Raw genomic sequence first — 18,683 nt, forward strand, 5'->3', positions numbered from 1 at the left:
CGGGGGGGCGAAGGATATCTTATGGGTGATGGAGGGAACCGTATAGGCGACGGTGGCTGCCACCCTTGTCACGGCCTAGAGGGTCTAGAATTCGCCCGAGATGGATCGGTCGCATTTGGTGCGCTCCCAGGTACCTGAGTCCGAGCCTCTGCAGGGGTTCGGTTATTCTCAGTTCCTACAGGCACTTCCACAGGCGGGTTAGCCGGGGCCCGAGCCCGAGTACTCCTCCGGGGCCTAGGTGGAGCGGATGGCTCTGCTGGTGCCAGAGGTTGAGTCGGCCTCCTTGTGGCAGCATCTTTTCGTGGACGCCCATGGGGTCTCCAGGGAGGAACATGCACGTCCCTTGGAGGAGGGACTTGGTTTTCGCGCGGAGGCGGGGGCTGAGTCATCTGCGCCTCTGCGGCTATCCTTGTCAACTCCTCATTCCGTTTGTTGACCTCTGCCAACAGCTGCTTCAATTGCCGGTTTTCAAGTTCCACAATAGGAACATACCGCTCCGGATTGTAGTACATATCCTCATCCCTTGGTGGAGGAGGTGGTCCCCGGGAATCAGAAGACCCACTTCTCTCTTCAACATCCGGGTTCTCCATTGGCTGTTTTCCAGGACGTCTAGGGTAATTTTCTTCAGGTGTGTTCTGATTGTTAGTGGCCATGGTTTTTTCAGGGATGAATGCTTAAGGCTCTCAATGAAAGCACCAAACTGTTGACGCCGTTTTTCGTCAACAGTGAAAGAAGAGCACGTAAACAATTACTAGTAATGACCAATTAAAGAATAACAACACAAAACACGATTTTTACGTGGTTCAGCAGTTAAATCTGCCTAGTCCACGAGTCTCTGTTATTAAACTCAAGATTATCTCTGAAAATTCTTAAGCATGAATTCTTCAGAGTTTTCTCTCAAGGTTCAAAATTTCGGTCCCTTACAATGGTGCATGCCCTCTCTATTTATAGAGAAGGTTGCAGAATACTATCCCACATATTTTGGGTAGTTACTCTTTTTTGTGTAAATAAAATAAATGGCTTTAAATGCTTATAATCAGATATAAAAGGAAACGTCCCCTGAAGACCAGGGGGCGTATAACTAACCAAATAATATCCCACGACTTTAGGGGATTTACAGTAATAAATGAAGATTACGTCTCTTATGGATAACACTTATAGATATTCACGGTTTTTATCATATATCTCCAAGGCCTTAGCCTCCCAGGTTTCTCGTCAGCTTTCGAGCTAATGACATCTCTCGAGGTCATATGGCTTTCGAGATCATATGTGCGTCGAGCTTGGGACCCCTGATCCGAGGTCATCCCTGAGGATAGATGCGTCTCCGGAGCTACCTTTCGAGATCGTGAACACTTCGAGGTCACCATATTCGAGGTCGTCTCGGTCTTGCAGGCTCGATATTTAGTCCTGGAGCATACTCTAAACCTTACGAGTCCATTCGTTTTTGAATCCAACTTTCGAGGTTACATTTAACATAGCTTGAAATCTGGGTATAACACATTTTTAGTATTTTAAAGTTGTATTTTTAATTTGGATATTAATTTAAATAATATTGATTTTATTTCTAAATTTTATTAATGTTTTTTTAATTATAAGTTTAGTTATTTAATATTAATTATATATAATTTATAAAAATTAATTATTTTTTTAAAATATGTTTTACAATTACCGGTGGATTATTACCGGCGGTAATAATGTGTCAGACATGAATTCTGACCAAATTATTGCCGGCGGGCTCCGCCGGTAATAATCTTATTACCGGCGGGAGGCTAGTTCCGCCGGCCCCTTTACCGACCGGTTTTTACCGGCGGAGCCCGCCGGTAAAAGTATTGCCGGCGGCTTTCCTGACTATTGCCGGCAGTTTTCTCCGCCGGTAATAACCGTTTTTGTTGTAGTGGTATGGGGTAAAGTAAAGGTGGGAATAGGGATGTAAATGGGGCGGGACGGGGTCGGGGATGGCTCCCCCATTCCCGCCTCGTCTCGGGGTCGGGGCCCCATCGGGTACCCGTTTAATAAAAATGTTTAATTTTTTTTCTTCTAAAATTGATAAAATAAATTAAAATAATTAATATTTTTTAATATAAAATAATTAAAAAACAATAAATTATATCATTAATAAATATATATTTTTATATAAATCATTATATTATATATTTGTAATAATATTTATATTAAAAATATAAATTTCAATGTAAATGGGGCGGGGGTCATGTGCCCCGCCCCTGCCCCATTAGGGGCGTGTCCCCACGTGAACCCTACCCCGCGGGTTAAATTGACATCCCTAGGTGGAAATGAGAATCTAAATCTCTTTTTATGTTTGGTTCAAATTTTAAGGGGGTAAAGTTAATAATTTGTGTGAACCCCACATATATTTAGGGTAAAGTGAACTATTTTGTACACAAGAGTTTAATATTACCTCCATCTTAAGTCCATCTACACTTTCACTCAACTACTCAAAACAAACACCACTTTAGGAAGGAATAATGGCATTAATTAAGTGTCTCATTTATTCATTAGCCTTATCTTTTTTTAAGGCTAGAGAGGAAGAGTGTTTATGTTAAATAAATTAATATTAATCTATAATAATACTTTTATAACATTCTAAACATCGCATGCGTATCTAATTCTAATAATTTCATTATTTTCTTAAAAGTAAAGACAACTATAAAATAGGTTCATATACATTCATATGTATTATGACATTTTTTATTTTTCATAGTAATATATATTTTGACATACATAAATGAATTAGTACGTACCTCTTATAGATTATATTATACAAATACTAATTTTTTCAAATAAAATTAAAAATAAATAAATCTTCAATCTCATTTTCTCATTTCTTATAATGATACAAAATTTACTAATTCTTTATTCTCATCATACTCATATTTTATTTTAATTTCTCTCATTATCTGCAACTGCAACTGTAAAGTTAACCTACAATAATTTGTCAAAAAGAAAAAAAGTGTCCCCACAATAAATGGAAAATTTGAAGTATAATATAATGTTTTTTACTTAAATAATTTATTTTCTTAAATATATTATAGTGTTCAAATAAAAAAATCACTAGCCAATAAAGGGTAGTTGCAGGAAAAGCCATGATTGATGCTCCATTTTGCTATTGGAGCATAATACCATTGGGCCTAAAAGTGATATTTTGGAAATACAAATAAGCCCAAATGGTATTTTTGAAAACCACGACGGCCCATTGAAATTTTGTACAGTTTTTTTTTTTGAATAATTTTCATATTTGAAAAGAAAAATATATATTTTCTAGTATCTGCATATATTTAATCGTTTTTGTGGAATAAAAAAACGTAAAAAACTCTATAAATATCTCCTGACACAACATATTACGTTTGTTTTATATATAGTCAAATTATTTTTCGTACATTTTGAAAGAAAAAAAAAAGCAATACTTCGATACTTAAAAAACAACATAGAAGATATATTTTCTAGTAGTACGAAAATAGTAATAAATTAATAAATAATCTTCCAATAAAAAAATAATAATTGAATCCAATTCAAGCAAGTGAATAAAAAACACGATAAGAGAACAAGTTTGATTAAGGAAAGATCAACAAGTGAATGATTGAACCCGACAAATAAAAGAAGAAAAATCTTGTACTAAACATATTAAATTTAGATGCAGAAGAGAAAAGTCATTTTTTCTTTATGGTAAAAAAAGGACGAGTACAGACATTGTTAATTATTCTTAATTATGCTTAATTATGCTTAATAGTATTGTGGTTAAGAGTATGGTGGTGTGTCAACTCAACATAATATATTTATTAATCTCCTAAAATTGTCTTTGTCATATATTTATTCTCAGAATAATTTTTCGAAATCAATTATATAATTTGCAAATTGATCCTCACCTAGTAACTGCCAAAAATAAATTCGCGTCATACTTTCCAAAACATTAAAGTAAAAAGCTAAAGGCTACAATAATGGAAGGCCCAATCATGAACCTAAATTTAATTTACATGAATGCTATAATTACAGAAGCAAAATTAATTGAATGACATCACAACAAGAAATTGAACTTCTAAAAAGCACAGTATTAGTATCGAGAGAAAGGTTATTTATTACACAATATTTTTTTTTTCTTCAAAATGATCGGTGTTGTCTTCACGTCTCAAATCCAACGTCATTTTATAAGAATGTACTGGAATCAAAGGTGAAATGTAAGAAGAAATGTCTTGTGATTTTCCAATATCTATCAAGAGAGTCTACTAAGTACCGAGGGTCACTTTAATATTTGAACATGTCCACAAGAGAGATAATAATAATTTTAATCAAACTGTGGTTGGTGAAAATCAATTTTTGGATAGGCCGATGGAAAATCTTGGTAGGTCATCATTTGTCACTATACTACTACCCACCGATAAATTATTTTTTATACAAAAAATTTGTTCATAGAATGCAAATACATTTTTCAATAGCTATAGATTAAGATTTGTGCCACTAATAAATTTACTACCAAGTTATCAACCTATGTTATTTCTATATTTATTTTTTATACAATTAATTATCCTGACCATCAAATTCTAACAAAGAACACATCTTTCAATACTTATAGATTAAGATTTGCCTCTAATAATTTTACCAAATTATCAACCTCTACTGTTTCTATATCTATTTCTAATCCTATTATCGTTACCATCAAATTCTAACAAAGATGATGAAGGCTTTGAAGATAACTGCCACTGCTATCCGCCACTAATAATATATTAGTAGCGGCGGGTTGTTATCAGTCCGCCGCTAATAACTCTCATTAGCGTCAACTTATTACCGGCGGAGAAGTAGCGGCGGATCCCCACCGATAATTGTTAATAACGGCGGAGGGGCGGCTTAGTAGCGGCGGAACTTACCGCTGCTATTGCCATTAAATATTGTAATTTGTATTTTGTGGTAAGGTATATCATTCAACAACCCATAAAAACCGAAGAAAAAAAATCAAAATAACTTTAAAATAAAAACTAATATACATATAACATAATATTAAAATATTTATAATAGAATAATAATATTAAAAATGTGGTTAGACTATTTTACTATAAAATTAAAAATTTAGACTTTTATTTACTTTCACACACAATTAAGTATTATTTTGCACCAAGTCATATTCGTTTTTTTTGAGGAAGAGCTATGAATGAGTATTAGTGAAGACAATAAAACTCATCACTTATACTTAACGATAACGACAAAATAAGAGCATTATTTAACAATAATATTATCGTCACTATTGGCAATAAATATTAATTCTATGTGAAAGAGATAAAAAATTAACTACAAAATTGTCAAAGCTAATGATTTATTATTATGTTTTGTTTTGAGTCTTCGGATATGGATTAAAGCTGCAAAATAAAATTAGAAGTAAAAATGTGTTATTAAAGAAGGGAAAAAATAATTTGATAAAATTAAGGCAATAAAAAAACAACTAAATAATAGTATAAAACCATCAAAATGAACAGTGACTCTATTATATCCGTTATTGAAAAATGAATTGAAGTAATTATATGATAAGGATATCGAAGATTTAACTATTTATAATTTGAAAATTAATTGTAATTAATTAGATTCATCATTTCAAGTTACCCATTTGTATATTTAAGTAGTTAGCTATTCTTTTAGTTTTTCTTTTCTATTTATTGTATTATATATATATAGCAATGATATGTGCACCCAAAATATGCACACAAATATTACAACCTTTTCAAACTGTGTGTAACGTTTGAGTGTATAAATCTAAACCTCTACATGGTACCAGAACCAATAAGGCCTCACAACCATGGTTGATCATTTCTTTTCTATATATATTCTAATATTTCTTTCCATGTTATGATTCTTCTCTCATTTCCCTCTCCGATACTTTTCTTAATTACCATATCATTTTTATTCTCTAATCTTCCTAATGTTATAATTACTAATATTGTTATTCCAAAAAACCAACCCTTATCTCACTATGACTTCAACTATAATTTCTTATTTTCCTTTCTTTTTATTGTTTTCCATCACAATATGTTCTACTCGACAATAGTTTCTCTCTACAAAGTTCAACATCGAGTTCCTCGACCTGTGATCAAGCACTTGCCTATTGAAGAATTTCACATTTTGCAAACCAAATTAATAGTGGTTGTTCTAGATCATCACTTTATTAGAAAGTAAGTTCAGAATGAGTTTCTGCGTGCCACTCATGTCAAATCAGCCATTAGTGATGTTCTTAGCAAACCTATAGCTTGTCCTCAGCAGTTTCACTTACTTACTTTTAAAATTGGACTCTCTCCTCGATCGTCCATCTTGCGGGAACATGATAAAGATATCAAAGAGTCAACTATTCATAATGAGGAAATCCATTGTAATTAATTAGATTCACCTTATTCTTTTAGTTTCTCTTCTCTATTTATTGTATTGTATATGACTATGTGCATCTATCAATGAAAATGTATGTACCATAATTCATCAATTCTAACTCTCTAAACTTCTACACCATAAATAAGCCACATATTATCTCAGCGTGACTAATTATTATTATTCAAAATTTTGTATAATTTTTTTTTCTTCACAATAGTCTATTTATTTAGGGTTTATACATTTTTAGATACTGTGTTTTGTCTCATTATCTGTTTGGATATTGTGTTTTGACAAATTATTTTTTGGACTCTGTGTTTTGTAAAATTGTTCAAATATGCCCCTAAACCTGATTTTGATGAACAAAAAATTGAATATAATAACACACTTCTTAAGTAGAATGATTGTATTTTTATTCTGAGTTGTTAATTTGATGAATTATTTGTGATTTTAGTTTAAAAAACTTTGATTAAAATAGGAAACTAAAATCAGGTTTAAGAGTCTGTTTGAACTATTTTAGAAAATACAAAATCCAAAAACTAATTTATCAAAACACAGGATCTAAACAGATAATGAGCCAAAACACAAACACATGGTCTAAAAAAGCATAAACTCATTTATTTACCTCGAAATAGATAAGAACAATAACATATTAATTACTTGGTACATTATTTAGATTTATGAAGACCCCCTCCTCCCTCTTTTTTCCCATTTTTTTTTTATACAAAAGAGAAAAAGTATCGCTCAAAGCAAAAAATGATGATCTGAATTCTGCAAATGACACTTTTTAGCATTTAAAGAAAAATAACAAAAAGAAACCAAATTGGTTGACACAACATAAATGTGTAACTGCCCCTTTTGCTTTATTTTCTCAATGAATTGACATCACCCTCCTCTTAAAATAACTTATATATATTATGTCAGTCAAAGATAGGCCACTAAACAATCATGAACAACTTTAGTGTCACGTTTTTTTCTGATTTATTTTACAAGACCCCACACAATATCTATATATTCATAATTCATATCATATCATATATATATAAATACTACGACATTTATACCCCACATGATGTCACAATTAGGTAATAGCTATAACAATATTAATGTCAGGTTATATTTCTCATTTACCAAAAAAAAAAAATCTGAAACACTACTGTGTTCAGTTCAATGAATTAAGATCATCACGGACAGTTTTGTTTATGACAAAATTCTAAGAAATTAAAACATGCATGGTTAAATAAAACCATTGGAGAAAAAAGGAACAGTAATAAAGACCACTGAATTATTTGTTGTATGCAGTTCAAAAAAGTCAGGAAAGATAGGCAGATTCATTCATTCATTCATCAGTAACTGGTCCAAAAGTAACCAAAAATATTGGCTTTGCTTCCTGTCCAAAATGACATTATCAGAAGAAAAAAAACAAAAAAAAAAAGATAAAAAAAAAATACATCACAGTGAATGAACAACATTAATTTGCAACTTGCTGTCCAAAACCATAAGCTCTCTTTCTCTTTCTCTTTCACTTTCAACTTCTCAGCAGATAAGTCCAACCAAAGAGTTTCTCATCATTATTATGAAACTCAAAAGTCTCTCTCTTTCTCTTTTTCCTCCAATTTTTTTACCTGTTTTACTTTGCTTCACTTTCTTTTTTTTTCTTCTTCTTTTATCCTTTTATGGATCTACACTGTACATCAAACACTGTAGAAATGTCATCTTCTCAGACTCACTTTCTCCTGCATTACATAGCCATATTGGTGCTTGAGCTAATAATATGGCTCTCTCTTTCTCTTTCTCTTTCTCTTTCTCTAAACTTTCAAGTGATTATTTTTGGTTATACATGAAAGCTAGCTAAGGTAGGTAAGATAAACTCCATTTTAGTAGAAACTAATAATAATAATAACAAGTACTAACTAGTTAGCTCCTACTCCAAGAAAGTCAATGAAGGACAAACTGATGATATTTTCCTTATCTTTGCTGTTTTGGCTTTGGTTTGGACCAAACATGGTTAAATTAATGCTCCTATTGGTTGCAACAGAATCAGCTGCAGAGTTTTCTGAGTTGGAATCTGATTGACCAGATTGGTCTAACCTTACCACAGTCTTGTTAGCTACTCCTCCTCTTTGTCCAATTCGGTAGAAACCAATTAACTTGTCAAAACTCCCGTCTTTTAAGCCTGCAAAAGACAATAACATCTCATTTAATAAAAATTTAAACGATGACCCTTTTCAACACTCGAGAAAATGAGAGGAAAAAAGTAACATACCAAGCTGAGACTCTTGCTGTGAAGATGGATTGAACTTGGTGAAAAAGTGGCCTTGATGATTATTATGAGCTGATGATCTATTTGAAGATGGGGTGAGAGAAAGCTCAGTACATGTGGAGATTGATTCATGATCATTAATGGTGTTTGAGATTGTTGACTCAGTAGTACTTGAGGCATTATTGGTGTTACTAGTTAAAGTCATGTCAATAACTTTGGGGACTAGAATTTGGGAGCAGGATGAGGATGTAGAAGAGGGTCTTCTTCTCTTGTAAACATTGGATTGTTCTCTATGTTTTCTGGCCATAATTACATGCCAGTGGTTCTTAACAGCATTATCTGTTCTGCCAGGGAAAAGCCTAGCAATCATGGCCCATTTGTTACCATATAATCTGTGAGCAGCCAAGAGTCTCTCCTCTTCTTCCTCACTAAAAGCCCGTCTATTGATTCGTGGATCCAGCTGATTAAACCACCTCAGTCTGCAACTTTTCCCTGGAAACAAACAAACAAAAACTAAGAATACAACCCAGTCCATATAAACAGAAAGAGTTGAATATTCTCATCAGATAACTAACAGAGTTTTTTGGAATGATAATTACCTGATCTGCCTTCAAGATTCTCAGCAATTAAGTTCCAGTTTTGAGGACCATATTGGGTGACAAGCTCCTTAAGCTTAGCATCCTCAGCTGGTCTCCAATGACCTCTAGCACAAAGCTTTGTGTGCCCATTCTTCCCAGCTGTACTCCTGACTCGGACTTCTTCTGTTTCTGGTATTTCATCAAACACATTCAGATCACTGATTTTGTGTTTGTTTTCTCCTCCTCCCCTGCTTTCCATTTGCTCAGGAAAAACCCAAGTTTTCTTACTTTTCTCAGATGAAGAGCTCAAAAACTGAAAACCCATTTCACAACTTCTTCTGGAGTCTCCATCCACGGTTTCTCCAGAGACCCCAAAAGTTGTTTTATAGTGAGAAAGGCGAGGAGATGGAGCTGGGTTTTGGGCTGAAAGAAAGCTCATATTTTGATACCCATTTAAACAGTTGAAATCACTCTTCAGGTGATGAAGATTCATTGTGATTGGAAACACAGAAAAAAAGTAAAAGAAAATCAAAAGCAGAAAACCAGAACTTGATCAAGTAGTTTTATCTAAAAAAACCAATGGCAAAGTAAGTAAGAACAATAATGCCACGACCAAAACCAAAGCTTCGGTTTTTAACTTTGATAGTTTTGAGAGGAACAAGAGAAACGGATCAATCAACCAAACAGTGAAAAGGGTATGTTTGGGAAAAGAGAAAGTTGGTGAGAAAATGAATTGGGGGAGGGAGTAAGGAATCAACAAAAAAATGAGCTCATTTTATGGTTTAAGTAGGAGAGAGAGAGAGAGAGAGAGAGAGAGAGAGAGAGAGAGAGAGGAAACTACGTTATAAAATTGAAAACTCGAACAGAACAGAACAGAAAACAGAATGGACTTTCCTTTTCTCTGTTGAAGAAATGGAAAAAGAGAAGAAACCACACGATTCTCTCACTCATATACACATATACATATACACACACAGAGACATATACACATATACACACACATATACCTCTGAGAAAATGAGGTCAGGGTCCTTATTTTGAGACTGATCTTATAAAAAAATATTAAATTTCCAAACTTTATTATAACAGTAATAATGGTTTTCGTAACTCTCCTTTTCTTTTCTTTTCTTAGCTTCTCTCTCGTAAAAGAAAATAATAGTTAAATACAAAAAACAAAAAAGTGTGTGCAGTTCATGCAATTCGAGAACCGCTCGTGTGGGTGGTGGTGGGAGAGTGAGTCCCTAAAAGAAAAACATATTCTTGATGTTGCTGCAATTGTTTTTTTTTTTAAAGGTTTTGTTTTTGTCTATGTTAATGCTATAGTATGTTATGTTTTTAGTCTCTCTTAAGTTTGTGAGTTTCTCTCTCTAAACCTTTCTCTCTCCTTCTTGGGTTTAGAGTTTGGTTTGGTTTGGTTTGGTTTGGGAGTTTTAAAACCAGAATCTGTTTGTCTCTTTTGAAACGTTTTCTTGCTTTTTTCAAAGGCAACGGAAAATGAAAGGACCTCAGTCACCACCTACACACCACCCCCTTTGTACTCAGCTCTCCTCTCACCATCTGTCCTTATTCTATAAATAAAAATCAATTTTTTTTTTCTTTTTTGTATTGCCATATGATTCTATACCTACATAATCACTATTTTAATTAAAAAAAATTATGTAGTACTAATCTCATTTCTTTTTGTTATTAACAATTTTGAGTATTGCCCATCACTTTTGGGTGAGGTGGTGAGGTCTTTAGTCGTCACGGCTAAGGTTGGGGGTTCGAAACCCTCGAGCCCAAAAATGTATATTATGTGCATATTATACATTGTCTCTCTTTGATGGGATGCACATTTTCCCCATGAGTACGGGTCCTGCGGAGATCTGCCCCTTATGGGATAGGAAATCTCCGTCTAAATGGAGAACGAGGTAGAGATTGAGATAATTTTTAATCCCTGAATATTAAATGAGGCGGGAGCGGGGATAACACTCCCCATCCTGATGGGGTCCCATTTAAATTTTTATGTATTATTGTAGTATAGTAGTAACTTTTCTAATATTTTAAATTTTATTTAGGATAATGTTTAATGTTTTAAATAATAAATTTTGTGCAATATTTTAATTTATATATAATTTACGATTTTTATTTTAAAATTTTAATTATTTTTTAAAAAATAAATGAGTTTCCCGGGGGTTCCACACCCTAATAAGGAATTCTCCACCCCGTCTCCGACGAGGAATAAGCAAGAATTGGGCAGAGACGAGGATTAAAAATATAAATGGGGATGGGGTGATATCCCATTCTGTGGAGGTGTTAGCTCCCCTCCTTGCGAGCTGTCCGACACTGTTTCTCCTTAAGATTATGCTAAAGTATATTTACTGGTGAACTATGTTCGATTTAGAGATTTCTAATATAGAAAATTGAGGCTCATCATAACATGTTAAGTACTACATTGTAATAATTATCATTATAACATGTAATGATTTCAAAAATAATTGAGTATTATTCCTGCATTTTGCAAAATGGAACAAACGAGTACTTTTGAACCAAATTTTAGTCAAATTTTTACAAAACCCAGGGTCTAAAATACTTGTAACTTATAAGTTTTAAGACTGTCTTTTATAAATAATTTCATCTATTAGTTTTGTGATTGTTGTTGCTATAATTTGTAATTGTTTAGTTCTCTAATTATGAGTTTCAAGACCGTATTTTTGTAAATAGTGTTGCCTATTAATTCTATAATGATTGTTATGTTTCGTGAGTGTTAATTTTGTAATTATTAATGTTAAGATTGTATTTTTGTAAATTATTTATAGGTGTGTATATATATATATATAAAATTTGCTCGTTCTTTCACCTAAAGGAGGGGGCGAACCTAATTATCTCCACCTTATTCAATTTTAAAAGAATAATATAATGGTCATTTCATTATTATTAAATTAATATATATTTATAATATTAAAATCATGATTATTTATTGTGTTTAAATATAAAATTGTCAAATTTCATAATGGTCCTTTCGTTCAAGAATGGTAAATTTGACTAAATAACTATAGTTAGAGTTAAAAAGAATAGTCACATCAAACAACTTTTTTATAAATATTATTTTTCGTCGTATATCACCGTTTTTGTCATGATTTTTAATTTTGTTAGTTTAACTTAAGGTGTTCATAAAACCGCTTATACTGTACAAATAGTCTATAATGCACCACACCGTACCATAATTTATGGTTTAGAATCCTTCGTGGTGCGGTTGCGATTTGTATTTTTGTCAAACCGCGTGGTGCGGTGAGGTTTTAAATTTTATAAATGCGGTTCAAACTACACCGCACCGCATCATTATATATATTAACTTATTTATATTATTTTTTTCAATTTTACTACATTTAAAATTAATGCATAAATATTTATATAGTATAATATAATATACACAATATCTAGAAAAAAAAATATAATGTTTCGTAAGATGCTAATGTTAGACTAAAATAAATGTAGGCATATGAACAATTCTATATACATGTAGGCGAAATTAATATATAGAATGAACATATACAAAAGAGGATCGAATATTGTATACCTCCAACCATTGCAATTGATAACCTCAATCTATAAAAGAAACAGAAGTTAGAACGAGTACACGAGCTTCCAAGCTCTCACTAACTCTTTTAGATGGAGTTACTGAAAGTCAGAATGAGAAGTGAGCTTGGAGACCGGTACTCTATATTTATAGAGTGAGACCTACCATCAGAGTCTCTGCCACAGATTGAGATATTTTCTCAATCAGTTGGGATATGAAAAATCGAGTAACAACAAAATCAGGTAACAAACAATGTTGACTATTAATTAGAATATTTTGTCAATAAATTAAATATTAACTTTAATATATTAAATCAATTAGTTGTAACAAATTGATTTTATATACCAAATCTAAATAAATATTCTAACAGCTAATACATATTCTACTTTAATATAAAGATATTCATCCTTAATTAAAATAATATTTACTTTTAAATTATATTTTTTCTTTGTTATTAGTTTGTTATATTTTTATTGTTTTGCTTAAATTTTATTAACTTGTTGTACATTTAATTATTTTGTTAAACACTCTATGTTATGAGATATATTATGAATATTTCTTAATTATAATATTTAAATGTTAAATTATTTGGCGATAGGTATAAACCGCCTACACCGCACCACACCGCACTGCATTTTTGCGGTGTGGTTTATACAGTTTGAAGTTTATGCGGTGCGGGTTGTAATTTGGAAAATTGTTCAAACCGCATATGCAATGCGGTCCAAAAAATTAGAGAAAAATCGCACCACCCGCACTACGACACACCCATTTTACTTTAATAAAATTTATACATAGAAAGGATTACCATTGCATATTTATTCTTATTCAAATTCATTTTTTAAACAACAAAATAATTAATTTTTACATTGGAAAAATCATAATAATATATTTTTTATTTTATTAATAAAAATTCAAATTTACATCCAAAAGAATTTAATTTTCAATTTTTAAAATGAAAATTCAAATAAGGTGCACAATGTTATTTATAATTATCATTATTTGTAAATTAGCCACAGTTCAAGACTAATATATAAAAACAATAATATGTTGTATAATTATAAATAAATATATTTTTTAATTTAAAAAATGAAATATATTTAGTTTGAGGTGTATATATAATTTATGAAGATATTTTTGAACCAATAAAAATGAGTGAAATTCGGTAAGGAATCCCAAACAAAAAAACGACAAAGTAATCTAACCTTATCTTTTGACGTACATTATTATGTATACAGAAAAATAAAATAGAATATAAAATATATTAATTGAACTATTTATGCTAATATCTTTGAAATATAATGGAGCATTTGTTGTATATGAATTTTGTTAGTATTAAAGAGACATATATATATTTTAGAAACGACAAGATTAATGTGTGAGATTTCCTATAACTTTACCTAGCTAATTACCTCACCCACTATAATTAATTATATGTTATCTGTCTTTATCGTTAATTACCTCTAGCTAGCTCTTGATTATGTAATAGGTAATAGCTATCGTTAATCACCAATAATTAGGGATGATTAATATCCTAAACAAAACTATTTTATCATGATTTTTTTAAATAATAATAATAATAATAAAACACTTAGCGCATTTTATTGTAAACTACTATACAATATTAGGAAGAGTTTGGAATCGAATTAATTAATAAAAAATTAAATTTTGGGATTTGACTAATACAATTTTAAAATTAGAATCAACTGTGGTTTCCATTTTCATATATGTTGTACGGCTAGATTATATATACAGTGATATATCTATATATATATATATAATGTTCCAATTTATATATACTATTCATTTTGAGATGGTAGATTTTCTCACCTTTGCTCAGTGTTTTCCCAAAAGACTTTATGTATTCCCAAAAGACTTTCACATAAAGTTCGTTTTTTCTTTTTATTGTTGATTTTTTTCGTCTTTATTTGTAATATCTGGGATTTTTTTAATTAAATGTATGGTGAAGTGAATTTTGCATTATTAATTAAAATGATATTGGATATATTATTTTAATTTAAGTTAATATGAGTGGATCGCTTAGATAGTGTCTTTGAAGACTTTAAACTAAAATAAATATAAAAGCCGCTTATTTATTTTAGTGCATACTTTTGAGTGGTATTTCATTATGAGAGCCTTAAAATAATTTTACAATATATATGTGGGTTTCCATAGATAAGTCTGACAAGACTTTAGACTATGATTTTATAGGTTGAAGATACACATTATCTAAGTAACATTTTGGGTTTTTGAGAAGGATAAATTGGTCATTTTACTCCAAGGACTCGGGTTTGAGCCAGATTTCAAGAATGTGATTTTGAGATAGGTGTACGCCCTGGTTTTCCCACGGGCTGTTTAGCAGGACGAGCCTCGGACTAAACATGATTTAGCCCGAGGCTCCCACAGGCCAGAGGCTCTATTTTCAGGACGGGCCCTTTCTAGCTCGAGGGGGTCCTGTTTCCAGCTCCCTCTTGTTGCACCAGGAGCTGGGAACAATATCCGGCGTCCACGGACGGATAAGCTCGGGTTATGAATTGCTCGAGCTACGAGCTTCTCAGGAAGCTCTGACCCTATGGGAAGTCAACACGCAAGATAAACGTGCATATTCCTGCCATCACGTGTCCGATATCCCCCTGACTTCTCGGACATGCAGCAGGAACGTGCGTATTCAGACACCCACGGACGAGTTGGGCCGTGCGGCCCATTATCTCCTTCCATACTGATTAGACCACACTTGTGTGTCAGGTTTAGGAGTTAATCATGAATATCACAGACTTGATATGACAAATGGTAAGGTCACGGGATGACCTCCCTACCAACTTCCAGGTGCCTTCTCCTATAAATATGGAGACCCTGGGAGTTGATAGGGGTTGGAAAAAATAGTCTTTGAAGAACTATATACTTTGTAAACCAATTACCCAGAAAAGATCAATAATATTGACTAGTGGAGTAGAAGGATTTTAACCTTCGAACCACTTAAAAACGTATCTCGAGTCACCTAGTTCTTTCCCCAAAGATTTCCTATCTGTGACGGTTCTACTTTTAGTACTAATCTCTTTCTCTTTTTCTCTTAATTATCTGTTGTCGAAGAACCGCGTCAACAATTTGGTACTTTCATTGAGAGCAAGTCCAATTAGTACTACCACAAACATACAACTATGGTGACCACTCGATTCAAACATGGCAACGAGACAGAACAGCATGATGGGCAGGAGGCCCACCGTGTTGCCCTCCCCGAGGAGCAAGTTCCTGAAGTCCAGCAAAGGCCAGGAAAGCAGCCGGCCGGCCAAGACGACACTGGTAGTTCGGCGCCCCGACCGCCTAATCCGAATCCATGTTATTATACTGCGGTGGAGATGGAGAATGCTCAGCTGAGGAGCCAGCTAGCAGCAGCTGGTCAGCAAATCCAGGATATTCTGAGTCGACTACCCCCTCTCACAACCAACGGTAACGTTGGAGAGAGGCAAGGCGAGGTTCCTAAGTCTCGCCGGAGTAATCGATCCAGGCGTAGCCGTTCGGATAGACTCCCTGCAGCCAACTCCACCACTTCATCACGCCATCAAGAGGCGAACTTCAGGGAAATGCCTCAGACCGAACAGCAGCAGTACAGCCGTTCGGTTAGGACATCAACCCCTAGCTCTCAGCCTTCCTCGAGGACGCCCAGAAGAGATAGGGGAAATTTCCAAAGGAGGGCCGAGGGGATCCGGAGACGTCAGCCCGTCCCCGAAGAACGTCCAGTTCCTCGTCCAGATCGCCCAGCGCGAAACCATCAAGCTGGCAGGGCCGAGAGGCCCCCACCAAATTTAGTCTGTCCGGACGGCACTAGGATCGCCTCTCCGGTCAGGCATCCTCCTTCTCCCATCAGATATCCGTCTCCTCAGACCGTCCGAGACATCCCGACCTACGGAAATAGTAGGAGAGACCCGCCATCGGCCGGGCCTTCCCGGCGCAGCAGGGTGCCGGGGGAAGGAGCAGGTCGGAGCCGCCAAAGACGCACATCGAGCCTGTCCAGCAGGAGTCACTGGATCGGTAGTGCACGGAGTGATCTTTCGGGAGGAGACCTGCGACAGCGACTAAGTTCAGCACAAAGTCACCATAATTCCCATGGAGGCGACCTTCGAGATCGCCTCAACTCTCACAGAGAGGGTCCAGTTAGGGATGGTAGCCAGGCCCGCTCAGTTGGGGTCCGATCCGAAGTACGTAATGGCGGGAATACCCCAAATGACCTATCTCCAGATAGGAGGGGAAATAACCCGCCTAATATGTACAACGGGTCCGGAGCTGTTGAACAGCCCCGGAATAACCCAGGATCTCAGGACAAAACCCTAGAGCGCTTAACTCAAATGGAGGAGCTGATGAAGAAGCTCCTGTCGGAGAAAGAAAAAGATGAATATGATTCAGGGGATGAGATGGAACTCTTCGCCCCCAACATAGCAGCAACGGCATACCCTTCTGGCTTTCGTATGCCTCACTTGTCAAAGTTCAACGGGGATGGAGACCCATCTGACCACTTAGGGATGTTCAACACCCTAATGATGGCTCATAACATCGGGCCAGAGCTTCGTTGCTTGATCTTTCCTTCCACCCTAACTGGACCTGCCAGGCAGTGGTTCAAACAAAGTAAAAGGCAGTCAATCAGCTCCTGGAAGACCTTTTCGGCTGACTTCAAGAGGGCATTCCGCGCCTCTCAGGCCGCCAGGGTCCAGGCCGACTCCCTAGCTAACGTGAGACAGCAACCTGGAGAAACGCTAAAAGCCTACTTGAGCAGATTTGCAAATGTCGCTGCTCGAGCCAGAGACACCGACGACAGCTCCAAACTCATGGCTATGAGGACCGGGATCCTAGTAGGCGGAGATCTGTGGAAGGATATTCAAAGGAGGGGGGTCGGCTCAGTTAGTGAATTCCTTAACAGAGCCCAAGAGTGGATAAACTTGGAAGAAGCTGAAGCTTCAGCCGCGGGGACCAGCCAGGTCCTCGAGAAGCCCGCTGGGACGGGAACAGAGATCGTAGTAGCGACTCCCGACGTCACGCAGAGTAACCAGCCCGGTGGCGGCAAAAGAAAAAGGAATGGTGAAAACATCCAGCACGGTCAAAAGAAGAATAAGTCCGTGGATAAATTCAAGCCCGTGTTCACAACGTATACCGAGCTCACCCAAACCAGAGAGAATATTTTCCTGGCCAACGCTACGCGAGTCCCCTGGAAAAGACCAGAGCCAATAAAGCACCCTAAGGGAAAGAGAGACGCTTCCAAATTCTGCCGTTTTCATAACGACGTCGGGCACAATACCGACGACTGCAGGCACCTCAAAGATGAAATCGAGACTCTCATTCGAGCAAGTCCGTTGGCGCAATACTCGCGGAACAGGGTCCCGACGGGTCGACCCGCTCTGGAGATCCCAGCCAATCAACCTGGACCTCGAGTAGATCAGGACGTCCCTCCCCCCGTGGTCGAGGGAGAGATTTCCACCATCTCTGGAGGGCCACACATGGCTGGCACGAGCAGAGGCGCCCAGAAGAGGTACATAAATGAGTTGAAGGCCCACAATGGAGGGGAGTTCGTCCCGGAACAGCGTCAATCAAAACAACAAAGATTAGAGAAACAACCAGTCACTTTCACGGAGGAAGACGCGGGCCATGTCCAATTCCCTCATAACGATCCCTTGGTCGTAGCAGTCCAGCTCGCCAACCGGAGAGTAAGGAGGGTGTTAGTGGACAATGGGAGCTCGGTGAATCTCCTATTCCGTTCCACCTTAGAAAAAATGGGTCTGACCGTCTCCGAGCTGAAGGCAACCTCGATGATGCTATATGGTTTTTCAGGAGAAGGGTCAGCAGCGATAGGAACGATTGAGCTGGCGATCACCCTAGGCGACGAGTCCCGAACAGTGTCCAAACTGCTCGAATTCGTAGTCATTGACTGCTCCGCTGCCTA

General features: G+C 35.6%; 1 protein-coding gene across 1 annotated transcript; it reads right to left on the minus strand.

Moving 5' to 3' along the window:
• Positions 1-7,669: 7,669 nt before the first annotated feature.
• Positions 7,670-10,342, minus strand: LOC133824764 (transcription factor MYB54-like). Its single transcript, XM_062257743.1, has 3 exons — positions 9,220-10,342; positions 8,624-9,112; positions 7,670-8,533 (listed from the first exon to the last, which is right to left on the minus strand). Exons 1-3 carry the CDS (start codon positions 9,689-9,691, stop codon positions 8,271-8,273), a joined length of 1,224 nt encoding a protein of 407 aa, XP_062113727.1. The 5' UTR covers positions 9,692-10,342; the 3' UTR covers positions 7,670-8,270.
• Between the last annotated feature and the right edge of the window lie 8,341 nt (positions 10,343-18,683).

The sequence above is a fragment of the Humulus lupulus genome, chromosome 3 (genome assembly GCF_963169125.1).
Source record: "Humulus lupulus chromosome 3, drHumLupu1.1, whole genome shotgun sequence".
Lineage (NCBI taxonomy): Eukaryota > Viridiplantae > Streptophyta > Magnoliopsida > Rosales > Cannabaceae > Humulus > Humulus lupulus.